The 27132-nt window shown below is 40.7% G+C and overlaps 3 protein-coding genes across 5 annotated transcripts; 1 reads left to right on the plus strand and 2 right to left on the minus strand.

The window, feature by feature from the left end:
- Positions 1-274: 274 nt before the first annotated feature.
- hsp90ab1 (heat shock protein 90, alpha (cytosolic), class B member 1) lies at positions 275-5958 on the minus strand. Of its 2 annotated transcripts, XM_085247501.1 has the most exons (12): positions 5801-5958; positions 4725-4868; positions 4398-4604; positions 4127-4286; positions 3665-3798; positions 3278-3583; positions 3004-3169; positions 2698-2888; positions 2057-2204; positions 1677-1945; positions 896-1229; positions 275-804 (listed from the first exon to the last, which is right to left on the minus strand). In XM_085247501.1, the coding sequence occupies exons 2-12, from the start codon at positions 4866-4868 to the stop codon at positions 686-688; spliced, it is 2178 nt and encodes a 725-aa protein (XP_085103627.1). In that variant the 5' UTR covers positions 5801-5958; the 3' UTR covers positions 275-685. The 2 variants fall into 2 exon arrangements, with proteins under 2 accessions (XP_085103627.1, XP_085103626.1); XM_085247500.1 differs by lacking the exon at positions 5801-5958 and having other exon boundaries at positions 4725-4874.
- A 1212-nt stretch (positions 5959-7170) lies between these two features.
- rbm25b (RNA binding motif protein 25b) lies at positions 7171-20727 on the plus strand. The gene is made up of 17 exons (XM_085247491.1): positions 7171-7327; positions 7841-7941; positions 8144-8358; positions 8457-8514; positions 8634-8794; positions 8884-9069; positions 9175-9258; positions 12051-12328; positions 12629-12746; positions 13046-13135; positions 13990-14063; positions 15677-15827; positions 16046-16457; positions 17482-17777; positions 17999-18097; positions 18190-18237; positions 19760-20727. The coding sequence occupies exons 2-17, from the start codon at positions 7863-7865 to the stop codon at positions 19850-19852; spliced, it is 2442 nt and encodes an 813-aa protein (XP_085103617.1). The 5' UTR covers positions 7171-7327; positions 7841-7862; the 3' UTR covers positions 19853-20727.
- A 253-nt stretch (positions 20728-20980) lies between these two features.
- Positions 20981-27123, minus strand: eif2s1b (eukaryotic translation initiation factor 2, subunit 1 alpha b). 2 transcript variants are annotated; one of them, XM_085247503.1, is made up of 8 exons: positions 26942-27123; positions 24215-24457; positions 23186-23265; positions 22780-22931; positions 22585-22691; positions 22405-22502; positions 22172-22315; positions 20981-21677 (listed from the first exon to the last, which is right to left on the minus strand). In XM_085247503.1, exons 2-8 carry the CDS (start codon positions 24453-24455, stop codon positions 21552-21554), a joined length of 948 nt encoding a protein of 315 aa, XP_085103629.1. In that variant the 5' UTR covers positions 24456-24457; positions 26942-27123; the 3' UTR covers positions 20981-21551. The 2 variants fall into 2 exon arrangements, with proteins under 2 accessions (XP_085103629.1, XP_085103630.1); XM_085247504.1 differs by lacking the exon at positions 26942-27123 and adding an exon at positions 26701-26849.
- Between the last annotated feature and the right edge of the window lie 9 nt (positions 27124-27132).

The raw sequence follows: 27132 nt of genomic DNA on the forward strand, positions 1-27132 counted from the left end.
TAATATGTAATGTAGTTGGCATTTTGATGCAGCTTTAAGCAAGGCGCAGGGCAGGTCTACTATTTACAATAGTAACACTTACAAAACTCATTCTTCTGGTTCTAAACCACTTGCATGCTGATGTTTGGAAATGGCTCTCACACTGTAGCATGTCCCCACCTAGTGGATACATTGACCAACTGCCCCAGTAAGAATTTTGAAGAAGTGTGCCAGGTCCAAGTATGTGTGCAAACACTTAGGGAATTTAAACTAAGGCATAAAAATACAAGACAAATAAGGTCTCACATCTTTAATTTTTTTGCAAAACAAGACTTGGAATTACAGACGAGCCTGAACTCAGGCAAAGGAATCATACAGTCCTCTCTCCATGCAGTGTTGCACGTGAACAGCACTCCCCAAACCCTCCAGATGCGACTGTGGAATGTACTTGTGTTCACACATTTACCGCTCTGACATTTAAAACTCAGTGCAACAGGGTTCTCATTAAAACAAATGTGGCGTCACCATGAACTTCTACAGGAAAAATCAAGACAGCCTCTTAAAGAGCTCTTCAGTGTGAGGTGCCACACTCAAGAGCACCAATATTGGTCCACCACACAACATTAATAGCTATTTTTTTTTACAGTTTAAGGATGAACAGTTGGAAAGGGAGGATTATGTGTTGAAATTTGGGGTGCCATCTTGTTTAATCCACTTCTTCCATGCGTGAAGCATCGTCCTCAGCTTCGCCTTCTAGGGGAGGCATCTCATCTGGGACTGCTGTAGTGGTGGTCTCCTCTGCGGGAATGTCGTCATCGTCAATACCTGAGAGCAAAAAAAGGAAAGGAGTTGTTCACCTAGATCGATACCCACTTCTAGAAAGTAAAGAGGGTCTGGATCTGCACAGTTTTCTTACCAAGACCAAGTTTGATCATTCTGTAGATGCGGTTTGAGTGAGTCTGTGGGTCGTCCAGGGAGAAGCCTGACGACAGCAGTGCGGTTTCGAACAGCAGGATGACTAGGTCCTTCACAGCCTTGTCGTTCTTGTCAGCCTCAGCCTTCTGCCTGAGAGTCTCCATGATGGGGTGGTCAGGGTTGATCTCCAGGTGCTTCTTGGCCATCATGTAGCCCATGGTGGAGTTGTCCCTGAGTGCCTGGGCCTTCATGATCCTCTCCATGTTGGCGGTCCAGCCATAAGTACTTGTCACAATGCAGCAGGGGGATGACACCAGTCTGTTTGACACAGTTACCTGAAGGAGAAAGAAGACATTAAGATTTAAAGAGGCTCAGGTGACACATCTGATAATTTAAGGAGACAAAGTCAAGTTAGTCAAGCATGTTAGAAATAATACCAGCACATTACAACTTTAAATCTAGTCTAGTTAGTTTACTTCCCCAAATCCTTGCAAAAACGTAAGTACTAGATGCACATTACTGCAACAAGCACGAGTTTGACTGCATTCACTTTAGGGTTCAGATTTCAAACATGTACAGTGCCACATCTGGCAAAGAATACAAATCATTCGCGTTACACCAAGACTGCAGGAACTCACCACAGTAGAAGTTGGGACCAATTAGACTACCTGTTACCAAACAAAATCCTGTCATCTACAGCTGTGAACTTTGAGACCCTAAATGTTAGCGCACGAATGGAAGTTTGGGTTAATCTTAGTTGGGCTCTCATTAGGATTACTGACCTTCTCCACTTTCTTGTCAAGGATCTCCTTCATGAGCTTGCAGAGGTTCTCAAATTTAGCCTTGTCATCCTCCATCTTTTTCTTCTCCTCCTCATCCTCTGGCAGCTCCAGACCCTCTTTGGTGACAGAGACCAGGGTCTTGCCATCAAACTCCTTCAACTGCTGGACACAGTACTCATCAATGGGCTCCGTCATGTACAAGACCTCAAAACCACGCTTACGGACACGTTCAACAAAGGCAGAGTTGGCCACCTGATCCTTACTCTCACCTACAAATGACAAAAAGCGATAAAGTTTGAATAAAACTGCATTTTTAAAACTTGTGTAAATGCAGTTCTCTCCTACCATTTCAGAAGCTACTTAAGGTTTATTTTACTCACCAGTAATGTAGTAGATGGATTTCTGGTTTTCCTTCATGCGGGTCACGTACTCCGAGAGGGAGGTAGTCTCGTCACCGGACTGGGAGCTGTGGTAACGCAGCAGCTCAGACAGCTTCTTGCGGTTTTGCGAGTCCTCGTGCACACCCAGCTACAAGTGAACAAATAAGATTTATCATCTTATCCAAAAAGAACCTCATACACCAGTAGGTTAATGGATTCAAGTAAAACGTCAATCCCACCTGTGTATGGTCAGGTGAGATGGACTGCCAGCAATGTCAGAATTCTAGTCACACTGACATTGCACACTGCATGAATAGTTTGTCACTTTAGGCTTTTAATTAAATTCATGTTTTCAGGCTGCAGCATAAATGTAGGAAGTTCCTATTCCTAATGCAGATTTGACTGCATGGAATTACATAAATGCCAAAACAGCTATTCTACTGGGTTTTAAATATCTGTTTACTACAAAAACATCTACACTACTTTGAAGAACAAGAGGGCTTTACAAACCAGATTAAAGAATAAAGAGGTAAACCTTTGAGGTCCATGAAGATGCATGGACATGAAACGAAGAGAATTTTAAGAGCCAACTTTCCTAAAGTCAAAGAAAAAAAGAAAAGTATCTAGAATATTATAAATACCTTGAGGTTCTTTGAGAAGGCTTCGTAGAACTTCTTGTAGTTTTCTTTATCCTCACCCAGTTCAGCAAAAAGCTCAAGACATTTCTTGACGATGTTTTTACGAATGACTTTCAGGATCTTGCTCTGCTGCAGCATTTCTCTGGAGATGTTCAGGGGCAGGTCCTCGGAGTCCACAACACCACGGATAAAGTCTGGAATAGCATACAAATGCTACACTAAACCTTTGCCTTTAAGCAATTCTTTACTGTGTGCTAAGCTGTAAATTAAAGTACTTTCAGACTAAAGGTAAAAAGCAAGTCATCTTACTCAGATACTCAGGGATGAGCTCTTCACAGTTGTCCATGATGAAGACTCTCCTGACATAGAGCTTGATGTTATTCTTCTTTTTCTTGTTCTCAAAGAGGTCAAAAGGCGCACGGCGGGGGATAAAGAGCAAGGCACGGAACTCCAGCTGGCCTTCCACTGAGAAGTGCTGTAGAGGAAAATGACTCAGTTTAGCTTTATTTGTAGTTTATGACTAGATTAAAAGCCCAGTAGGCCAATTAAAACATGGAAGAGCTGTTCAGGTTAACCTGCTTACCTTAACAGCGAGGTGATCCTCCCAGTCATTGGTCAGACTCTTGTAGAACTCGCCGTATTCTTCGTTTGTGATGTCGTCAGGATTCCTGGTCCAGATGGGCTTGGTCTTGTTCAGCTCCTCCTGGTCGATGTACTTCTCCTTGATCTTCTTTTTCTTCTTCTTGTCCTTGTCTTTAGAGTCCTCCTCATCATCTGAGCCAACATCCTCAATCTTTGGCTTGTCCTCACCTTCCTCTTTCTCCTCCTTTTCTGCCTTTTCTTCCTCTGCCTCGTCGTCACTGACCTCCTTGTCACGCTCCTTCTCCACCTGCAGAGTCACATTACTTTAATTTTTACTTTGCTGTTCTTCAACGGTATTCTAACAACGTCCTCTCTACAAGTCACTTACAAAGAGGGTGATTGGGTAGCCAATGAATTGAGAGTGCTTCTTCACGATCTCCTTGACCCTCTTCTCCTCGATGTACTCTGTCTGATCATCCTTCAGGTACAGGATGATCTTTGTTCCACGGCCGATGGGCTCACCTGTGAACAGTTGTGATGCTTTTAATACATTTTGTACTAAACAGTGTCCATGGATTCAAGATTCGATTTTTTTTAGATACTTCAACTCCATATTTAAGCCTCTAAAGGACGATGCCAACTTTAACGCCAAGAATGAAAACCACCCTCGTAATATTTTAAAGCTACATCGTAACCTCAGACACATGAAAAACAATACACAATTAACAACATCAAGACCATTAATAGTAAGAACTGCTTCCAATTAATGCGCAATCAGGGACATCCTTAGATGTACCCACAATATTTAAAAACAGGTTTAGTTCTGATATTGTAACATCAAGACACTTACTGTTGTCAACCTTGACTGTGAAGGAACCTCCAGCAGAGGACTCCCAGGCATACTGCTCATCATCATTGTGCTTTGTGATGACAACCACTTTCTCAGCAACAAGGTAGGCAGAGTAAAAACCCACACCAAACTGACCAATCATGGAGATGTCAGCACCAGCCTAGAGGAACACAGTCAGTTCTAATGTTAGATTTCAGCTCAATTGCGAACATGGAAAATGCTGTCCTCTTATAAAGCGTCCCTACAGTTCCATGATGCATTCCCTTCATACCTGCAGGGCCTCCATGAAGGCCTTGGTACCAGACTTTGCGATGGTACCCAGGTTGTTAATGAGGTCGGCTTTGGTCATACCGATTCCAGTATCGACCAAGGTCAGGGTGCGTTCAGCCTTATTGGGAACGATGTCAATTTTCAGATCCTTGCCACTGTCGAGCTTGGAGGGATCAGTCAGGCTTTCATAGCGGATTTTGTCCAGAGCCTGCAAATGTTTAAACAACAGGATTAAAACTAACATTCTTTAAAGCATTCAGAAACACAAAAAAAGGCTAAAAATAAATGCATTAGTACTGAATGAAAAGCTCTGCGCCTGCTAACTTACATCAGAAGCATTGGAAATCAACTCCCTGAGAAAGATCTCTTTGTTGGAATAAAAGGTGTTGATGATCAGCGACATCAGCTGAGCGATCTCAGCCTGGAAGGCAAAGGTCTCAGCCTCCTCATCTTGGTGCATTTCTTCAGGCATCTGCATTAAAACAGTTTGTGTATGCTTTAATAAAATGGGTGGATTTCGATGGAAACAGGATGATAAAGCTAATTACGGGGAGACAGATCCGGTTAAACTACATACATTCAACTACTTTCAGTTTCGCAAATTGTATCGTCGTTTGATCCTGTCAGAAGTCGGTTACATAATATGGATAACTGCCGTCATGTTGCGGAAGTGGCCGTTAACCAACATGGCGTCGAGCGGCAGACAATGGACCCCGCAAACACGTGCTAAGGAAAAGCTACTGATGAAAATAACGAAAAAAAAGCTTATGCAATGCGGCAAAATAGGTTCCCCCAGAAGAGCAACTTAAAGCCATGTATTAACGACGGCAAACGTGACTGTCATATAAAACGGCTCTGCCACCAATTCGAATAAATAACAGCTAAAAACACCAGTCACTTAAGACTAGCATAAATCTGAAAGCATTGGCAACTTGAGACTAACTCGTGCGTTTTATAGAAACGCGAGAGCAACGTGAACAACGGGGACTAAGCGAAATCGACTCAAGCCAGTTCACTTTATTCTTATAAACATTTAAGAGGATTTCTGTTAATGTGGACCAGTCGTACAATATATGAACAGATACAGCGCTGTCATGTTCGCCACACCACACCTGCCTTGGTACTACACACGGCTGGGGCAGTGCGGCAGAGTGCAGCATTTACACTGCTCGACGTCTACATGACAAGTGTAAACATTTCTTACTCCACAGTAATTAAAATCCAAAATTCTGACTACTACAGTGATAACTGTGATATGTTAGCTGTCCCTGACCAGAGTTACTTAAGGTTACAACCGTAACTCGTGAGAATAGGAGCTGTATACTTCAATGACTGTTTAATAAAAGGTCAAATATCAAAGGTTAAAGCACGTAGCAACCGACAAGAAAACGCTCGTCTACATACCTTGTTAATTTCGTTGACTTTTCTTGAATAAAATGCAACCAAATCGCTATCCCTTATGCTGTCTGACGCAGAGAAATGGAAAGGGGCCTCCTTTTAATAGACCGGTATCTTTATACACGTGCTTCACGGTGCAGTCGTATCCATCCGCGGTGCGCCATCTAGTAAGGAGAAGTGCATCAAGTGAATTACAGTTAATGTTTTAAGGCTACATTCACCATGTGATGAGTTTGAATGAAGACTTGAGGAAATACGATAGCTAAATAAATAAATATGATATTATTAAGACATTTTAGCAGGTATTAATTCAGTGGATTGAAGTGCAATGTGTACTAAAGAAAACAAATCTCTGGAGATTTAAAGCCATTATATTAGGTATACAAACACAAGGGGACTTTTTCAAGATTAATTAGTAAAGTGAATCCAAAAACACTATACTAATCTCCTGGAAAACACAGTATTACAGTTTTATTTCTGAGACAAGCGCATCATTGCTGCCATCTTGTGGCCGTTAAAACCAAAAACGAAAGTATTGTAAGAACCGATCTATTTTATACCAGTTTCCAGAGCTGCCGCGATATGCTATCAATGTAGAATTTAAATCAGTCTAACAAATAAAGTCAATAAAACTCACAAGTATACTGTTAATTTCCCGAGAGACCAACAAATACTTTGGATCTTTTTAATCTGATGGAGGAATATTCAAAAACATGCAGGGTGTGCTTCGTTTCTTCTAGCACTTTCCATGAAAATCCCGCCTAAAGTGACGTCACGCGATGTCAGTCGCAGTCTTCACATAACAGCCGCTGTCTCGGAGAGGCACCGACAAAAAACAAAACGAACATACAAACAAAACAAATAAACAAAACCAAAACGCTGCTTATGCAATAAATAAATAATTAATCTTCAGATATTTATTCTGTCGGATGTCAAAATTATTTTATTCGTAAAAGACATTATGGAGGATCTCCTATGCACAAATAATAGACTACGTCTTTGGATTACATATTAATGTAATTAAATAAAAATCTAAATTGACGGTGTCTTAAAATTTCCACAAAGTAGTACATACAAGTGCAGGAGTTATCTTATAGTATTGAAATCTATTTTTAACCCAGCAAACCTTCAACATCGACAAACGCTCCCTAACGTTATGTTTCATTAACCTTCTAGACGACCTTTAGAAATGCTATCTAAATATTAATAATAATAAGAGTAGTGATTTTTCTTATGGATGTTAATATTATAATACTAGTATAAAACTATACTCTAATGCTAGTAATAATAGTAGTACAGTTATTGCCGCAGTAGATACTAGTATCGTTAGTAAACTCCGTCCAGTGGTCAAGTCTTGGTGTACAAAGCAAGCGCTCATGTAGTGTTGCTCGTAAAGCGCTTGCGTCAAATGTTTTTTTTTTGAAGGCCCGACTAGCCAACGTGCTAATCCAACATTTGGAACGTTAGAGGAATTTTCACAATTACTAACCTTCTGAGAATATTTTTATTCTTTTAAACACCGCCTGATTAAAGGTATGTATACCTGGGCATGTGTAGATTTATCTTGAACTTTAACTTTGCCCGCTAATAGTTGAGTGTTGTTTGTTAAGTAACGCCAGGTTGCGCTAATATTAGCTTAGCCTAAGTCTATGCCGGGGACACTGGAGCGTGCTCGGTGCTAGCTTTAGCTAACTAAGCTGCTAGTTTTTTGGCCGCATAAACAGTGAACAAATTAACTCGTTGTAACACAATAACAATACGTGGCTCCTGGGACTTTATAATAGTCACCCTACAAACGCCATCCCATTGAGCTAAGCTAAGTTTAAGTATTGTTGCTGCTGGGCAGCAGAAGTCACCGACGGGTACTTCAAATTCATATGACTAGATACCAATGAACATCGCTGTGCTTTCTCACTTATAGTGTTGTTGGGTTAAACTAATCTTTTTACAAGTTTGGCTCTTTGTTCTAATTTACATTGTTTAGAGGACTTGATTTAATTACACATCTGGTGCTGCTGATAACGGGTATCTTGGTTCTTTCTTCAGGTTGGTCCAGTTCACTTCCACAATGTCCTTCCCCCCTCATTTAAATCGGCCGCTGTTGCCACCTCCAGGCATCCCTCCTCAGTACACAGGCTTCCCCCCAGGTAAGCACCCTTCTGTTTGGCGTTCATCTGTTTTGTTTCAGGTTTACCACAATGTCATTATTAAGAGGCATATTCGCAACACGGTAGTTGAGATTCGCTACATTACTGAAAATATTTGAGAATCGTTTTACTAATCTGCAGTCATAGATCTTAAGTGAAAATGGTGTAATTGCTTGTTGCATGTTTTCTTTGGCTGTTTCAGGAGCCCCTATGATCCCAGTTCACATGGGTATCATGGCCCCCACACCAGTAATGGTTTCTTCAGTACCAGTGCTCAGCAAGCCTGCAGTCCCTAAGAGGGAAACCATTGCTGTGATTGCCAAAGACAGTGATGAGAACAGTGGCCCCACCACAACAGTGTTTGTGGGGAACATATCAGAAAAGGCTTCAGACATGTTGATCAGACAGCTGCTGGCGGTAAGATGGGGAACACCCATTCTATTTGTAGAACTATACCAGCAAAGGCAGACACCCTCTTAAGTTGACAACTTTATTTTTTCTTTGTAATTATATAGAAATGTGGAATTGTTTTGAGCTGGAAGAGAGTACAAGGAGCCTCTGGCAAGCTTCAAGGTAATTTTTATTATTAAAAGATGAAGAATATCTAGATACATGGCAAACCGTCAATTCAGTCTATAAATAAACATTTGATCATGCCCTTATGTCTATTTATATGTCAATATTTGTTCCAGCTTTTGGTTTCTGTGAGTACAAGGAGCCAGAGTCCACACTGCGAGCCTTACGACTGCTTCACGACCTCCAGATTGGAGATAAAAACCTACTTGTGAAAGTTGATGCCAAGACAAAAGCACAGCTGGATGAGTGGAAGGCCAAGAAGAAGACTGCAAATGGGGTATGAATTTTGTAACAGCAATTCAAATAAATGTTTGCAACAGCTAGAGAAGGTGAAAAATTGCTAAACTTGACTCATTTTATTGACAGGATAAAAAGAGTGAAGATGCAGGAGAGGATGAGGAAGAAGTGTTAGATGAGGAGACAAAGAAGAAAGATCAGATTATCAAGGGCGCCATCGATGGACTGATGCGGGAATATGCTGCGGAACTTAATGCACCTTCACAGGATGATGAGTCCCAGCGACGAAAGAGAAAAAAGGAGAAAAAAGAAGAGGTGCTAACCTTGATTAATTGTTAACTTGTGCTACTGTTTTGTTTACTCCTTAGCTTGAAAGTGAGCATTGTTATTTCAACCTGTCAATGCGTTGTTTTTCCTCAGGATGACATAAACACTATTGACATGGAGGAGGACAAGAGGGACCTGATTTCCAGAGAGATTAGTAAATTTCGTGACACTCACAAGGTAAAGTGGCTTCTTTGATCTTGTAGTTGACATTTCAGGTTTTGGACAGCAGTTCACTCCTAGAGCTTGCACATTTAGTTGACACCGTTTTTTTTTTTTTTTTTTGCCCTAACTCAGTAACATGCATACTCTACTATAGATTGGCGGTCCCTAAAACAACACCACCAAACATATTATTCTGCCCTAAACTATATGAAATGTTTTATTTTCAATGTTTGAACACTACAAGTGGGCAGACAGCTAGTGTATTCTTGTCACCTTTCTCAGGCGTGATTTGACACCTGCCACTATTGCCAAACTATCTAGGTGTGACCATTATAGATCCATATCTTCATTCATCACACAAAAATGCATGGAGACGATGTAAAGTTACTTAAAAGCTAATCTATTCATTAAACCCCACCATTATGATAGTGATCATATGGTGACTAAAGCAAGATGAATCTCAGAGCTTTGGAAAAAGTTGCCAGGATAGGATGTAAGTATCAGCCTTCATTTACTATATACATATACTGGGCGTCCCCCTCTTGAGGACTTGCATTGGGGCAACTGTGCTGCTCAGTTGTGTGTGTGTGTGTGTGTGTTGGCCTTGATTTAGCCAACCTTTCCACCACGCAAAGACAGTTTCCCTAGATCATCCTGAATTTATGACAGCATTGGTGCTTCACTCGAAAGCTGATGAGTCAGTGAACCTGTGCGAGTCCTCTGTAAATTATGGTCTGTCATAATGGTGTTCATGTTGAAGCACAAGGACTCAGTAACTACTGCAGTGACTTTGGCTGTAGCCTTATTATTCTAGTGTGGGGTGGGGGCGCCCTCTCCACAGCAGTAAGATGATCTGAAGACTAACAAGGTACGTGCTCTCTGTATGTTTTGTTGTGGAATTTCTTTCTTCTCTCTCTTCCATTTGATAAATATCTTACTCTCTCTGCATTAGTTTTTATTTTTTTATGAACGATTAGTTAGTGAGTTTATTCAATCAACTGTTTAAATTCTAATTTTTATTAAAACAACAGGGACGGTAGCAATCTAGTTGGGTTTTGGATGCATAACTGTGGTTTGCTTGAAGTGTCCTCCAGCTGTAATCGTGATCTTGCCAAAACAGCGTTTAAACAAAGGGAGAAATTTCTGCTGCCTGTTGTGACCTACCATATTTGGGCTGATTGATTTTTAGCCCCAGAGGAAAAAAAGAAGTCATACTTAATTCAATATCATTATGATTATTTAATGTGGTTAATCAGTTTTTAGTGAGTGACTTTGCAGGGAGTGAATTCAGGCTTTTTATGGGGAAAGAAAATTAAAAGAAGCACTTAAATGCTGAAAGTATTTTTGCAAAATGTTTTAATAATACCAGATTTTTCTTTATAATTATAAGTTTGCCTAAATATTACTGCTTATATACACCCATACATGCTTACTATAAATAAATAGAATTAAATTTATTTTTTACATGGTCGCATGTTTATTTAGCCTTGGCAGACAATGCAGAGGTAAGTAAAAAAAAAAAAAAAAAAAAATTAAAAGAAAGGAAAAAAACACCTAACGTGAAATCATAGATTTTAATTAGAGCTAGGGTATTAAATAATATAAAGACAATTTAACTGGAGCGTTATAGATTTTTAAAATAATTAACATCTATGTTATCTCTGTCATGTCACATGTTTCTTTCTCTTGAGATGCATAACACCCAAGGCTTTTAATTAGTTAGTTATTGTAAAGACCAACTGACTGCATATGACTTGTACAAGAAAACTTTGTAAAGTTATTTTCCATCTAACCTCAAATACAACAGTGCCAATGTAAGAGGAATGCAAAATGATGAACATAGTATTATATTAAGGCTCAGTATATTCAATCATTGTTTTTAAAAGTCTTATTTTGCATCAGATGCCAGTATAACTGCAAAGGAATTCTGGTTAAAGCCTTGTGTGTGATGTCCATAAAACCAGAGTTTGGTGTGTATGTGTGTGTGTGTGTGAATAATCAGTCCTGAAGAGCTGCTGAAGACTTCTGCAGGGGTAAGACCGTTTCTACAATTTCATTTATCTGTTCAGAAATATAACTGATGTTCATAATGTTTATTTTTTTGATTTTAGCAAAAATACCAAATGCCATGTTACTCATTGAAGGAAAGGCTGTTGTTGTTTGATGACGATGATAATGATGATGCTTAAGCAAGACAGAATCCCATAACATTTTTCCCTTGTATACCGTGTGACCTGCTTTCCTCCCAGGCCTAACTTAAAAGGCTTGTAAGGGCAGCGAAGGGCTGAGTCCATAGTTCAACACCTGTAAGTCACAAATAACTAGTTCAAAAAAAAAGACTGATGCCTGTTTTCTGTTTTTGTTTTCCTTGTTCTGAGAGGAGGACTCTTAAGGAGACAAAAAGCATTGTCATTTCCCGCGTTTTCTTTTGTTTTTGTTTTTTTTGTTATGAATGCCTCAAGTTGGATATGTTCCACGGGTCTTTAAGGCCATTAAAGTGGTTTCCAGTTCTATTCTTGCTAAGCTGTAGTTTATGCTGCAGGCTTCAAGCAATAAACTTTGTCCTATAGTTTTAGATTAATGTTGAAGCTGTCTCTCTGTGGGGGGAGAGCTTTTTGATTGTTCCTGGTTTTCCATTTAGGATTCTGGCTTCTTATACAAGCTTTGCGCTGATTAGCAAAGAGCATGTTCATCTATGAAACCAAAACCTGGAAACCACTTGATCTGTGCACAGCTGTGAATTGGTTGCAGGGGCTCCCTGCATCTTGTGTGGCATAAGCTGAACCTGTCTGTATTTTACTCTGCAGAAACTTGAGGAAGAGAAGGATAAACGAGAGAAGGAGCGGCTGGAGTTTGAACGTGAAAGGAGGGAACGGGAAAAAGAGCGAGAGCGGGAAAGAGAGCGGCGGGACCGCGAGAGGGAAAAGGAGCGAGAGCGGGAACGGGAGAGGGAACGAGAACGTGAGAGAGACAGAGATCGAGACAGAGACAAAGACCGTGACCGCAGGACCAGGGAAAGGGAACGAGAGCGAGAACGGGAGAGAGACAGAAGCCGTGACAGGAGTGCCGACCGCAGCCGATCCAGGTGAAGCAAAAAAAACCCAGAATAATGTATAAAGACACATGTTGCAATTAAACACATGCAAATGTTTGCAGGTACTTTGCTGGTGACTGAATTCTGACAAGTTTCTGCAAGCTGATTTTCTCAGGATTTAATTGAAACCGCTTGAATTTTAAATTGAAATGTTAAAATTCATATCTCATTTTGATGAAACTCCTTAAGACTATGTACCATGCTTGATCAACACCTTAGTACTTGGATTTGCCATGTGTTTCTATATGGTCACAAATAAAAGAAAATGTATCTATGATTTCATTGTTGCAGGGAGGTCAGCCGAGACAGAGACAGAGAAAAGAAGAGAGACCAAGAGGATGAAGAAGAAGCATATGAACGCAGGAAACTGGAGAGGAAACTTCGAGACAAGGAAGCAGCCTATCAAGAGGTGGGACTGGCTGTGCTAAAAATGATAAAAGCCATGCGCTGAAGAGCAATATAAGCTATCCTACTAGCAGTGAGGTCACAGCTTCTATTTCCTACTATACAAACTGTTTGTCTGAGAAAGTCAATACAAGCAGTAAAATTCAATTAAAATGATTCTTTATACGTCAAAAAAAATCCAATAAATCTTCAGCATCATTTCTATTTTTAGCAGAGTAACAGCCCTTGTATTACTCGTTTACCTTAGCTAGGGGTAGTTCTTGTGTGATGTTTGCAGCTTGCCTGACAATATATTTGTTGTAGCGGCTGAAAAACTGGGAGCTGAGGGAGAGGAAGAAGGCACGGGATTATGCTAAGGAAGCTGAGAGAGAAGATGAACGCCGACGAGAAATGGTAAGCGGGTTCTGAATGATCACTGGTTCTGTACTATTATACAAGTTAAGTTCATACTGTATTTATTTAACTTGGGATTTGTATAGCAAAGAAACTTTGGGGTTAACTCTGGGGTTACAGAGTTAAAGTGGTTTATTTATTACCAGACTACATTGATATGTTGCGCTGCAGACTTAACCTGCTCTGGTAAAGGTTAGAATAGAGATAAGAGATGAACACACAGAGCCACAGCCTTCAAACTAATCAGTTTTCTGGAAATGGTATTGCCTTGTTTGGAGAAACCTTTGGACCTCAGGGTGCAGGTAGTTGGAGGCTTTGTATGTTTTTGAGATGGTCTGCACCCTAAGCCTTGTACTCACCAAATTTAATTTAAGATTTGCAAGAAGGCTAAACCTGCTTACTAGTTTGAATTCTTTACTAACAGACCCACTAACACACCCTGTTCATCTGAATGCACTTATAGTTAGACCCAAGGCTGCCTTATCGAATTGATAACCACCTTTGTGTAAATGCTTAGCCTAATTTTTTTTATCTTGGTGTGATTAAAGCCAGATAAGGAAGTCATATCCTGGGTATGTTGATTATATTTTATAGCAGAGCAGTCAGTTTTTCCCGCAAAACTACCTAAACACGTCTGTTTTTCAGTTTTAAGCTAAAACGTTGAAATGTTGTCTTTGTGGGATGCATTTAACGAGTTTGAAGTCTGCTATTTTTGTCAGTTAAAAAGAATTCCACTTCATATCTTGTGTTGTCCATGCTGTGTTCATATGATTTAGTTTACTAATTCAGACAGGTAGAATTTGTTAGAAGTAATTTTTGTGGAGAAGTTCATTTTTGTCCTTTGTTTTCATTAGATTAAAGAAGGCAAACGGTTAAAAGAGTTTCTTGAAGACTATGATGATGACAGAGATGACCCCAAGTATTACAGGTGAGTGTTAACCCAGGTCATCAAAAACAAATGCACTTATGCAGGATCCCAATTGGCTAATTATAGGTCACTATAAATCCACTCTAACAAATTTCCTATACATATAATGTTGTTTGCCATACACTGCCGATTTCCTGTTGCCACCAGGCAGCACTATGAATGTGACCTAATATTGACACATACAGTGAAGGAATTCAAATTCAAAATTCAAATTCAAATTTTATTTGTCACGTACACAGTCATACACAGTACGATATGTAGTGAAATGCTTGGACAACTGCTCGTGACCTAAAGAAAACAAAAAAGGAAAAGGCTATGAATAAGATAGGAAATAAATATGAAAAATTAAAAAGGGTAAATTTAACTAGGAAGGAATAAAATATAAATTAAGGTTAAAAAGGAAATAACTGTACAACACAAATTAGAATGAAGGGTAAATTTAACTGGGAAAGAATAAGATAAAATATATAAATTAAAGTTGAAAATAAAATAACTGTACAACAAAATACACAATATAGAACTATATAAGAATGTATGAAGAAATATAAATATATACACAATAACAGCAGCTGTACAAGTATTAACTGGAAATGAAGAATATAATGTCCAGTGTTGTGCAATCCACATTATGTCTTGTGCAGTGCAAATATGCTTAAAGTGATTTAAGTGATGAAGTGAAAACAATGTCCAGAATGTCCAGTGTGTGTGTAAGAACTGTATGTGTGGGTCAGTACTGTGTGGTGGTGTGATTGAGAGACCGTATCGCCTGCGGGAAGAAGCTCCTCCTCAGTCTCTCTGTGTTGGTCTTCAGGGAGCGGAATCGCTTTCCTGACCTCAACAGAGAGAACAGTCTGTTGTTGGGATGGCATGGGATGAAATGAACAATCTCAAAATTTTATGGTAGTGGCTGCAAGAGTTTTACATGACATTTCCAGATGGCAATATGTAACCATATTCATAGCCGCTAGTCTATGATTATAGTTAAATACTGCCACGCCCATGTTCAGAGGCAGACCCTTATCAAACATGAGAAGTTTGGTTAATGAGTGAATTACAGGAAATTAAAATTTCATGGGGAATGATTGAAATTTTCTATGGCAACATAGGGGCGCTCTTCAGTGAAAACTTAAATCCTTTGCAATTTACCTACAAGAGTTTTTATTTATTTAATTTTATTATTTATTTATTTATTTTTGTGTGTGTACCGTGCTGTGTTACGTATGTTTATTAAATGTTATACATATACACACAACACAGCAGCGGGGCTCCTGTTTTGCAGAACGGTGCTATAGAGTCATTTTGCTCCACCCATGCACATGCCCATAACATGTGTATATTATCAGTAGACCTGACACGTGCAAAATTTAATTAGAATTAGAGCATGTGTAGGACTTTAAATAAGCCAATTTCTTTTCTTATTATTCTTTTTCTTTTTTCTTTTTTTTTCCTTTTTTTGGGGGGTAAGAAATAAAAAAACCAAAACAAAACAGAGCATACACAATAGGGCCTCCTCACTATCAGCAGATCCTGTGTGACCCACATGTGGCTCATGGCAGCGCATGCAGTACTGCAGCCATTGTTCTGAAAGCTGTTATTTTCCGTATGACCCCTAGGGGCAGTGCACTGCAGAAGCGTCTCAGAGACCGAGAGAAGGAGATGGAGGCGGATGAGCGTGACAGGAAGAGGGAGAAGGAGGAGCTGGAAGAGATCAGACAGAGGCTGTTAGACGAGGGACATCCAGACCCAGACGCAGAGCTACGCAGGGTATGCTTGTCTGTAATGTAATATAAATGTGTGTGTTTGCCTGTATCTGTCTGAGCTGAGTGGGGCATGCTGTCTGTTGTCTGTGTGAAGGTCACTTTATCGTCTGAGTCGCTCTGCACATTATGTACGTCTAGCTGTCATTATCTGTTGACCTTCTTTTCTGTAAAATGCTGTGATTGGATGATTATTTTCTGCATATCTGCCTGTTATTGGTCCAGATGGAGGAGGAAGAGGAGGAGCGTCTGAGACAACCTCCCATCGTCCAAGAGCCAGAACCTGAGGAGGAACGTGAGCGCCACAGGGGTTCACGAGATCACCGGGAGCGCCGACAGGAGCCGGAGAGGGCAGATTCACGCTCACGACCCCCCCAGTCCGACAACGAGGTGGAAGAGGGTGAGGAGGAAGATTATGACAACGATGAAGACAACCCAGACGTGAAACCACGCCTAAAGCCCACAATGCGACCAATCACAGCAGCGCCTTCTGTGTCATCAGCCAGTGGGAATGTGTCTCCCAACACGCCCGGGGAAGAGTCACCCTGTGGCATCATCATCCCCCATGAAAACTCCCCACCTGAGGCTCTTCCGCAAGAGGAACACCGGCCAAAGATTGGCCTCAGCCTGAAACTGGGTGAGTCTAAAAGATCTTTTACCTCATTACAGAATGAACAGACACACAGCATACCCATGTAAATATGAATTCAATAATCGATTAGTTGATGGGCAAAAAGTAGCAAAATGTTCAATAAGTGATAAAAAAAAATTCATAACAAGGAAATAAGTTTTTTGCATTTTTTTTTAAGTTGCATTCTATAGACAAATAATTGTTTAAAACTGGTTTTAGGGTAAAAAAAAGAATAATAGGTGATGTGTTGCTTTTCTTCAGGTTTTGATCTTGTCTGAATGTAGTCAAGGTAATTTGGCACCTGCTACACTGTTTGGTTAGTGTGAATTGGACTGAAGGAAAGGATATTTCTATATTTTAATTTATTTTGAAGCTAAATAACTTCATAGGAGCAAATCTATAATACACAGATTCCTACATGGATCAGGCCGTGTTCCAGAAAGCATGTTTAACAAACTCTGACTCCCGTCCACTTCATTGTTTCTGTCACCTCAGTGTCTTCACTTTGAGTGTTTGTGGGTATTTAAAGAAAGCCATCATCAATGGAGCTCAAATACCAATATTCACCATGGCAACAGATAATTAAAGAGCAGAGCCTCAATTTTCATCTAGTGGACTGAATATGAATATGAATCATGAAATTCGTCTGAAAAACAGAGGGGGACTTATTTTAATCGGTGTCATCTGCTCAGGCATCATTTATCAAACCTAATTTTCCTTTAATAGATGAAATCTGGCAGAATTCCAGTTTTACATCTGATGTTTTCTTGAATCGAAATTTTAATCCGACAGTAACAAAATGGAAGTTATGACAGTGTTTTTAGTGTTTTTAATCAGGTACATTTTTGCAAGGTAATGTGCCTGAATATGAGCTTTGATATGAACTATATGAATGTCAGGCAGGTGTTTCAATTGTTTCAAAATTTTCAGATGCTGTTAAGGGCGTTTAAATAACTCTGGGGTTGCAGAGACAGAATTCTTGCTCCTTAACTACAGACAGAACAGTAGTTAAACTCTGTGTCCTTGCCAGGTGCCACGGGAAGCCCCAGTCAACCCAACGCCGGCAAGAGGAAGAAGCTTCCGGTGGACAGCGTGTTTGACAAATTTGATGACGAAGAGGCCGATGAGCAGCCGCGCAAGAGGAAGCTGGTGCCCCTGGATTATGATGATGACAAGAGCCTCGGGGTGGACGGTGCTGGACTTTCCAGCATAAAGGGAGCCAATGCTGAGGAGAAACGCAAACACATCAAGAGCCTGATTGAAAAGATTCCCACCGCAAAGCCCGAGCTCTTCTCGTACCCACTGGACTGGTCCATGGTTGACACGGTGAGGAGAAGAGGGACAATTTGTGGCATCTCACTGAGTGTGTCTTATTTTTAATCCATTTATAATTAAGCAAGTTAGAAAAGAAAACCTGTGCTAAGAATATTTTACTCGCAGGATTTAAATGATCAAGGAGGGTCAATTCACAACCTTATTTTCTGCTTATTGCTAAAAAATAATATAGAAACGGTGAATATTTCTCTTTGTCATCCCTTTTCCTACAGACGTTAATGGAACGGCGTGTTCGTCCCTGGATCAATAAAAAGATCATTGAGTACATCGGAGAGGAAGAGCCAACGTTAGTGGACTTTGTCTGCTCCAAGGTAATAGACATGTCACTAGTTGACATCTGTCTTAGAGAAAGTGGAACGATTAAAATGTAAACTTTCTGATATTTTCCTCTGTGTACTTTCAGGTGATGGCCCACAGTACACCGCAGACTATCTTGGACGATGTTGCCATGGTGAGCAAAGACACAGTTTATAGATGCTTGTTTATGTGGTTTCTCTGTGATTGTATTTCTTGCCAGGATGCAGGTTTTTTTTATTTATTTTATTTTATTTTTTTTAAAAACCTCCTTACTAACCTTCTCAATCAAATTATACCAAAATACACTTCATTAGGTACACCTGTTCAGCTGCTTAATGTCAATATCTAGTTAACCAATCACATTGCAGCACCTCAATGCATTTAGGTATGTAGACCTGATCAAGACAGCCTGCTGAAATTTATACTGAGCATCAAAACGGGGAAGGAAGGTGATTTAAATGGCTTTGGACGTAGCATAGTTTTTGGTGCCACAAGCATGGTCTAAATATTTCAGAAACTGCTGATCTGCTGGGATTTTCCCATATAACCACCTCTAATGTTTGAAAAAGAGAAAATATTCAGTGAGTGACAGTTCTTTGGGTTCAAAAGCGTTGCCAGGCTGCTCGAGCTGATATGAAGGCCACAGTAATTCAAGTTTCCCACTTGTTACAAATAAAGTATGCAGAAGAGTATCTATGACTACACCGTGTCAGACCGTGAACCTGAATGGGCAAAAGCAGCAGAAGACCACTCCTGTCAGCTGAGAACAGGAAACAGAGGCTTGGATCACACACCGTCTCATTAAAATCAGACAACAGAAGATTGAAAAGTATTGAGTGATCTACTGAATCTTGAGTTCTGCTGCAGCAGTCATATGGTAGGATCAGAATCCTACCTTATATCAACAGTTTAGCTTGATGGTGGTTGCGTTATAGTGTATGGGGATATTTTCTAAACCCGTTTTAGATCCCTTAGCATCACCTAAACTATGCAGCCTACCTGTGCATTTCTGCTGAACATCCGTGTACAGTGTACTCGCCTTCTGATTCCAGGAGGATGTGTCACAAAGCTCGTATCATTTTAAACTGGCTTTTTGAACATAATAGTGAGTTCACTGTACACAAATGGGCCTCCAGTCACCTGATATCAAACTAAGAAAGCACCTTTTGAGATGTGAAAAAGTGCAAGATTCACATCATATCAGCAAAAATCTCAGCGCAGTGGTTCTAGCGCCTTTAGTAAATCAGGGACATCAAGAATTAAGGCAATTCTGGAGGCAAAAGAGTGCAACAGGTATTAGCACGGTGTACCTAATGAACTGAAGAGTATGTTAGTTCCATCTGATTTAAGATGTGTGGGGGGAGATTTATGAGGGGAGATTTCAGGCGCACCTCTTATCGATCAAGGTGAGTGCCAGATAAAAATGTAACCCTTTAAGGCAACTGAAATTGTAACATTTGACTAAGAGTTCAAGATCTTTAAAGAAACTGGCCTTGAAATGTTTTAATGTCTCTCATTCGATGGCACAAGTAGAGCCATGTCAAATGAGATGTATTTTAATTAGCAGTTCATGGTCAGTATTTTAACATATTCACCTTTTCCACATACACGTCATGAGTTTTGGTTAGTCCTCTAAGTTTCTTTCGATATCTAACTTTCCGTTTGTTCCGGGTCAGGTTCTTGATGAAGAAGCTGAGGTCTTCATAGTGAAGATGTGGCGGTTGCTCATTTATGAAACTGAAGCAAAGAAGATTGGGCTGGTAAAATAATCGTTGGCTGACTGAAGATGAATTCCTCTTCTCCTTTACCTTCATTGTGTATAATACTGTAGCGAATTTATGTCACCCCAGAAGACGTGACTGACCATACCAGTACAGACTGTAACTGCAGATTCTGCTCATTCTCACATTTGCACCAGTTGTTAGGTCTTTTTTTTTTTCCCCCTCCTTCTTCTGTTTAAACATACTCAGGCTGCATCCACCTCCTCCACTCTGCAGGTGCTGATTGTGTCTATGTGCTTTTGTGTATATACAGTTTGTCATTATTTGGTTATGAAGAAGCTACAGCTCTGGCCACCCAGGGTCACTGTGTTGGAGATGAGACCCTTTAGTCGCATACTTTTTTTTTTTTTATATATATATACACATGCCAACACACACCGAGTGAGAACAGTTTGCAGGTTTGCTACAAACAGTTCACCATTTCTCAAACTATTCTTTTGAGTTGTGAAATTGGGCTTACAGTTGAATGTGGGTTGGTTAAGTAGACACAAACTAAAGCGTATGAATGACTACAGCTATGTTTTTAAAATAATTACAGGGGTATTTATTAAGGGTTTTTGGATGCAACTGAATTTTATTTCTGTAATCAGTACACACAAATTCTTCCCCTCTCCCTCAATTTCTTGTCACATTCCTGACGAACAGGCATATTGTTTTCAGACCATCTCTAAAACATCTAGTTGTCATTTAAAATGTGTCTACTGACAAGACCCATAGGCACTGTGTCATCCTCAATGCTGTAAAAGCACACGTCATAACCACTATAGGAAAATGAGCTAAGAACGAAAACAATTGAAATTGTGAAGATGCTCTCCATTTGTTTTTGTATTGGTGAACATTTGAATAAATAATTTTTATAATCATTTGACTTGAGATCTAAGTTTTCTGAATATTAAATCAATGTTGAGGGGTTTTGGCATTCATACGCTGATATACAGTCAAACCTATCTCCAGTTGGCTTCATTACAATCTCTCTATTTGAAAAAAACAAAACTAAAAGGCGAGAGTAACGGACAGGATTTACCTTTAATTCATCCAATAATAATTGCTGCTTTTTGGGAGAATAAATGTTATTTCTTGTTGGTGGAACAATTTAATTAAACTGACAAAAAGGCATTGAGATCAAAACTTCCAGATCTTTATTGATACGATGGGAGCTAAACAAGAGCCAGTAAAAACCCTTTAACTGGAAGAGAATCAGCACATAAAGTCACCGCTGGCCGGTGTAGAGACAGACGAAGCATATGCGTTTCCCCTTCAGTCAGTCACATCCAGCGAGCAGCCGGAGATAAAGCGGCGTGGATACTGAAGACACCGGGCTCTTAAAGCAAGAGGTAAAATGAAAGGCCACAGCTTGAAAACAGCTTTTCTTGTCTTAGAGTTATTTAATCAAATGGGGTACTTTATTAAAATAAAAACTATAAGTGATGTTTAACTTGTAATTTAACCATCCTTGTGTCCGTGTCTGGTTAAAAAGACCGCGTTTCAGTTACCTTCTTCTGAGACAAACCTCTCTTGAACAAACTGGGATGTTGCCAATAAAAATAGTAACACCAGTTAATGGTTGCAATGTGAAAGTTAACATCTGTTGGACTGGGTGACTGAGGCCAGGTCTGTCCACGTTTATTTTTCTTCTTTCCTCCTTTGATGCTTTTCTCCCCACCAGCTTTCCAAAGAGGACCGACTCTTAATCCTCTGCTTTGGCCTCCATCTCCTCAGCGTCGTCGTCTCCATCCACCTCGGCGTTCTCGCGCTCTAACCTCTCCAGCTGCCGGGCGAGCTCTGTCTCATCCGTGTCCGTCACCACCTTAGGCTGCAGGACAAAGTTTACAGTATAGGCAGATGAGCTAAAGACAAACATGTCCATCCATCCATTCGCTTCCGCTTCTCCTTTTCAGGGTCGCGGGGGGCGCTGGAGCCTATCCCAGCTGTCATAGGGCGAGAGGCGGGGTACACCCTGGACAGGTCGCCAGTCTGTCGCAGGGCCAACACACAGGGACAGACAACCATTCGCACTCACATTCATTCACACATTCACACCTAGTGGCAATTTGGATTATCCAATTAACCTATCCCCACAAGCTGCATGTCTTTGGACGGTGGGAGGAAGCCGGAGTACCCGGAGGGAACCCACGCAAACACGGGGAGAACATGCAAACTCCACACAGAAAGACCCCGGCCTGATGGTGGAATTGAACTCAGGACCTTCTTGCTGTGCGGCAACAGTGCTTGCCACCGTGCTGCATGATCATGCCAAGACAAACATGATCATGAAAAAAAAAAAGAAGAAAGAAAGAAATCATTCACCTCCATCTGGATATTAAACACGCCCCTCTTCTCTTCAATCTTCTCCTTGATAGCAGCCATGGCCTGGTTGAGGACAGAGAGGCCCTCTGTGCGCTCCAGGGTGGTCGTCGTCATCACATAGCGAGGGGGAGCGATCAGGTTGATCTGTAGAAGGTAAACACCATGAGAGACAGATCCAAGTAGAGCCTACAGCTAGAGACTTTTTACTTCTTGATGGAAGAGAGAAGGATTACCTTGATGGGCATGGCCTCTGTGGAGCAGCCCAGCCCAGCCCTCAGAGCTTCTTTCACGGCGTCGATCCCCTCGTAACCATAGCACGCCACTTCAATGTCTGCACGAGGTAGAGGAGGTTATCTTCACATTTCTAATTTATTCCTAAGTCCAACTGAGAAACACTGTGAGTAAACAGTCACCTGCTCTGATTTTGACAGCCTGTGGAGTGAGTCGCCTGTTGATGTTATCAATCAACACATTCCTCTCCTCCTCTGTTAAATCCAGGCCATCCAGAATAGCAGGATCTCTGCAGAAAGCCATCAACATGTAAATGTGTGCACACACTGAACAACCTGTGTTTCATTTTAATAAGAGGTGCTGAAATGAGAACTTACGATACAGCCTGTTTGAAGACATCATAAGCGCCGTATCCTGGCCGCTTGTATTTCTCGTCGAAGACCCATGCGGTGCGCTGGTACAAGCTCTCTAGCTGCTCGTCCTTACTGTACTCCAACACCTCTGCCACGTGTCGCAGGATGCTGTAAACCTGCAAGCACTTTCAAAATCAGCTCAGCGCAAACAAACAAGATAGACGTTTACAATTTCTTACAAATACACGTCTCACTTGTCTCACAATATTATAATGAACGCCTGAACCAAATGACCACTACTTTGACCACAACAAGGCTCAAAGGCAAGTTCCATCTACCTTAACTTTACACAAGACAAGGAAGTCCTCTCCAGGCTGGGCAACTTGCACCAAAATGACCGAGACAGATAAAAAGCACCTGACCAACTTACAGTTTTAGATTTGGTGAATTTATCCTCACACTTGATGGCCTCCTCTGGCGAAACTCTTCTTTTTGATAAATCAATGTATCCTGAGAAGAAAACAGAAGGAATGCAAAAAAAGCTGTTTTAGTGCAGCAAGTAGTTTCTTACGATTAGGAATGATACGATTAACTAACAGGGATTCGATGGCCACTTGCTGGTCTAAGTTTCAAAATGTGCTCGTCTTTATTTCCTCATTACCACCTTTGCATTTCCATCCTGTGTCTCTACTCGAGTGTCGGTACATGGATCACAGGTCAAATCTGCACAACTATCTATATAAAGAAAATAGCCACGTAATACGAGTCAGATGAGCTGCATATTTTGCGATTAGCAGAAAATGTCCAGTTCAGTAACTCAGTTCAAAGTGCTCATGCTTAATTCATGTCAGTTTTGTTTTTCCTTTTTTTTTTTTTTTTTTGAATGTATGAAATATGCCGATGTGTTATAAACTCAAAAATCATCATCTTCATTCATCTTATAACGAGCCTCAGTTCACCCACTCTCTCAGACAAGCTGTTTAAGGCAAACTTGCATCTGATTGGGCTGCTGCTGGTGGGTGGAGCTGCAGTTCCCACAGAACTTTTGAACAGATAAAGATATCACCTTCTAGTGACATCATACAGAGCCGAAAGCACAAGAAGGGTCTGAAACGGTGCATTAAAAAGCAGCCTGAAGCCTGAGCTTCAGGAATTACTCATACATATGGTGACCTCATTAGGTCCCCTTTAATTATTCCAAATGAGATATTCTGTGTGTCATGTGAGACAGTCCTGACATTAAACTGGTGAATGCTATAACATAATGCAAGTTATTGATCATATTACCAACCACAGCCTGTCTCAGTCCACCTGATGTCACAGAATAACACCTCTAGCTTCAATTCAAAAAAGGAAATGTGGACCACACAAAAAGATCTCATTTCATATGGTTTTTATTCCACCACTGCCCTGCAGATCCGACACACCGCCAGTTTCAACTATACTAATCTACACTCACCCTTCTCTTTGTCTACTCGGATGACGACCACGCACTCGTTGCGGCCTATGCGGATGAGCTTGTTGATGGAGCGGATACGTCGACGTGACAGCTCGCTCAAGAGGATCATGCCCTCGATGTTGTTGTACTCCAAAAGGCTGACGTAGGCACCCATCTCAGCGATGGACCTCACGTTCACCATCACGACATCCTCCACCTCTGGGAACCGGTGCTGGTAAAATCGACAGCTGAGCCCCGGCATTGCTGTGAGGTCAGAAACAGTTAAGAAGACAGGGGGAGCTTAACGTCTGCAAGTCATGGCACAAATCTTCACTTTGCAGTTTTAAACACTGTGAAAAGTGCTGCTCGGCCTGTAACTTGGTGTTTCGGTACTAATAAATACAGTTTTTATTCTAGTTAATAAAAAAAATAGTCAATAACTTGTAACTAGCATCTCTGCCTCCACTGCTTCAGTTTTCACCAAAGGTTGTTTAAAAACAAGTCCCACAACTAAACACAATCAAAGCTCAACATTAAATTAGCAGAGAACCATGTATAAATTATTTCATTCTGGTTTTCTTTGTCTTTTTTAATCTCAATCATAGTGATTTGTGAATAATCTGTCACACCATCCCTCTGACAATCCTCCTTTTAGATGTAGTGAAAGAGACATGCAGAGCACGTGTCAGAGCAGATGCTAGAGACAGAATGAGAGGATCTGGTGTGGTGACCCCTAAAGGGAGCAGTCACCTACAGCACCTACAACGTAACCTAAGTAAAGGACCCATGACCCATTCATGCTTGTGTATGGTCTATTACGTGTTAATTACTTAATGGTTGTGAATCAGTGTTTTATATGTGGGGTCAGCCACAAATTATAGAGCCAATGATTATTATTCTCTCACTAATAAAATACAAACTATGCTGTGAAAAAGTAGACAGAAATGCACAAGAGGACTCAAAAATACAGAACAATCGTAATAGTTGTGGGCTGCGTCCACACGATGTCTAATTACATGTCAGGTTACAACATAGGCTTTCAACACAGAAGCACAAATCCCTTGTTACCAGGGCACATCACCGTGTTAACTTCTAGATTAGCTTGTATGAAATCACTGCCTAATGACCAAACAAACTCTCCTTGAAACAGCGTCATCATTCCATTCAAGATCTCCTGAACATTTTTCTGTTACAAACACTCATACCGCTGACTGGTCTGCAGCAGCCGTGCTGCTGTCGGCCTGTATTATGTGTATGACCACTTTATATTCTTCTAATATCACAGTTGTCTCCTCTTTAAAATCAACGTCCCTGCTGGCAGTAGGCTTATCCAGGTTTATGACCGATTGGATGCTGCTAATGCCAACTCTCTCATGTAACTGCACTTGTAGCTAGACTGAGATGACAAATAAGGGGACAGCCTTGCTATTCCCCAAATCTTTTGCTTTTAACATCCTGTAGTCCCTGTAACCTGAGGACAGCAGCCTACCCCCTGGAGTGTTTGACCCTTAGATCCTATCACCGTTGTTTTCCCATTCTTTGATCTCATCACTCCTGATTGTTGTCTTTAAACTCTAGCATCTTCTGCTTCTGTTTAACATTTACATATAAATCATCTCCTAGTGATAGTCCAGTGTGTGAATGTGTGTGAATGGGTGGATGACTGAATGTGTAAAGCGCTTTGGGGTCCTTAGGGACTAGTAAAGCGCTATACAAATACAGCCCATTTACAAATACCATGCCTCTTTGGTGGGTCAGAGTTGGCTCATCTTCCAGGACCCACTATCTGGGCTAGTATATGGCTAGTCCATTTCTTTGAGAGTTGATATCACATCAAGATGATAACCACCTTGATGTGATATCATGGTTATGCAGGCCACAGACAGGCAATTGGGACACAATGTCAGCAACCACAAGTACTCTGAGTTTGAATAACAATCTGTTGGGTGTAAAATGCTGCAGTCAGCCAATTAACATCAACCCCTTTCTACATCAGAGTATTTCAACTATACACTGCAGTGCCTGTAAACTCAGCTACCAGTAAAGACATTCCTTTATGGAAGAACACTGTAATGAAAAATATCACTTTTTCTATTTTACTCAGATTTTAAAATATTAGCTGTGGTCATTTTTAGAGGCTTTAACCTATAAGAAGACTTTGGCCATACAGATGTTTTCTCTCTAATCCTTAGTCTACTATCAAGAAAGGTGTGGACAAAATAGAGAGATACCTTCAATATTAAACGAAAAGTCTCAGGATGTTTGAATGGAGCCACTTATGTGTGTTTCTCTGTTTTCCCACCGAACAAAATCCAATGCCCAGGTTTAGCTTATAAAAATATCCAGGACATAAAATAAAAGCAGCGAAATGAAACAAACTTCTGCCATTTGTCGTTTTCTCCTGTTGCTGTGAATGGACTGATGTAACGCATCATCATCGCAGAAAAATCACTTACTGTTTAAAAGACAGAATCGGCGACAAAATATGGACACAAAAAGCTGCTTACCAAATATTTAGTACGTGTTACCAGCGACTGTATGACTTCCTAGTTATCACATTTAAAACCACGAGAAGAATGTTCATTCAAGCGCAGAAACGCTTTCTTTCAACATCAGTTAGCTTCCCAGCTAATAACCCGGTGCCCAGCTCACATGCGGCACACGCAGGCTAAGCTGTTAGCCGGCTATCTGCCAGTTCCGATCGTTCCCCAGTCCCCGCCAAACGACATCTTCATAAAACAAACTCACCTGTGTCATAAGGTTACAGAACGACGCGCCTGAATGTTCCGTGCTGACTTTGTTTAAATGTCAGATTCGGTTTTCTTTCTGGTGTTGTTTTTTTTTTTAATGAGTAACTCGGGCCCGCTAGCTCACATTCATGGGTGTGCTAATTTGTCGACCCGGAAAAGATCGTAGGGACCTTCCACACTGGCGCATGT

This window comes from Mchenga conophoros, linkage group LG15, assembly GCF_057382185.1.
Source record: "Mchenga conophoros isolate Kocher_MC1m ecotype Shallow Benthic linkage group LG15, M_conophoros_male_GT1.1, whole genome shotgun sequence".
NCBI lineage: Eukaryota > Metazoa > Chordata > Actinopteri > Cichliformes > Cichlidae > Mchenga > Mchenga conophoros.

What these genes read in the sequence shown, in the direction of transcription:
- rbm25b (XM_085247491.1), top strand. Translation starts at nt 7,863, where the DNA reads ATGTCCTTCCCCCCTCATTTAAATCGGCCGCTGTTGCCACCTCCAGGC. An exon ending in ATGAACGCCGACGAGAAATG is followed by an intron (nt 13,136 to 13,989) that starts GTAAGCGGGTTC and finishes TGTTTTCATTAG; the next exon opens with ATTAAAGAAGGCAAACGGTT. An exon ending in TGGCCTCAGCCTGAAACTGG is followed by an intron (nt 16,458 to 17,481) that starts GTGAGTCTAAAA and finishes TGTCCTTGCCAG; the next exon opens with GTGCCACGGGAAGCCCCAGT.
- eif2s1b (XM_085247503.1), bottom strand. Translation starts at nt 24,455, where the DNA reads ATGCCGGGGCTCAGCTGTCGATTTTACCAGCACCGGTTCCCAGAGGTG. An exon ending in CCGAGTAGACAAAGAGAAGG is followed by an intron (nt 23,266 to 24,214) that starts GTGAGTGTAGAT and finishes TTTTCTTCTCAG; the next exon opens with GATACATTGATTTATCAAAA. An exon ending in GGCTGTCAAAATCAGAGCAG is followed by an intron (nt 22,503 to 22,584) that starts GTGACTGTTTAC and finishes TACCTCGTGCAG; the next exon opens with ACATTGAAGTGGCGTGCTAT.
- hsp90ab1 (XM_085247500.1), bottom strand. Translation starts at nt 4,874, where the DNA reads ATGCAGATGCCTGAAGAAATGCACCAAGATGAGGAGGCTGAGACCTTT. An exon ending in CACAGTCAAGGTTGACAACA is followed by an intron (nt 3,799 to 4,126) that starts GTAAGTGTCTTG and finishes AACTGTTCACAG; the next exon opens with GTGAGCCCATCGGCCGTGGA. An exon ending in ATCCATCTACTACATTACTG is followed by an intron (nt 1,946 to 2,056) that starts GTGAGTAAAATA and finishes TGTCATTTGTAG; the next exon opens with GTGAGAGTAAGGATCAGGTG.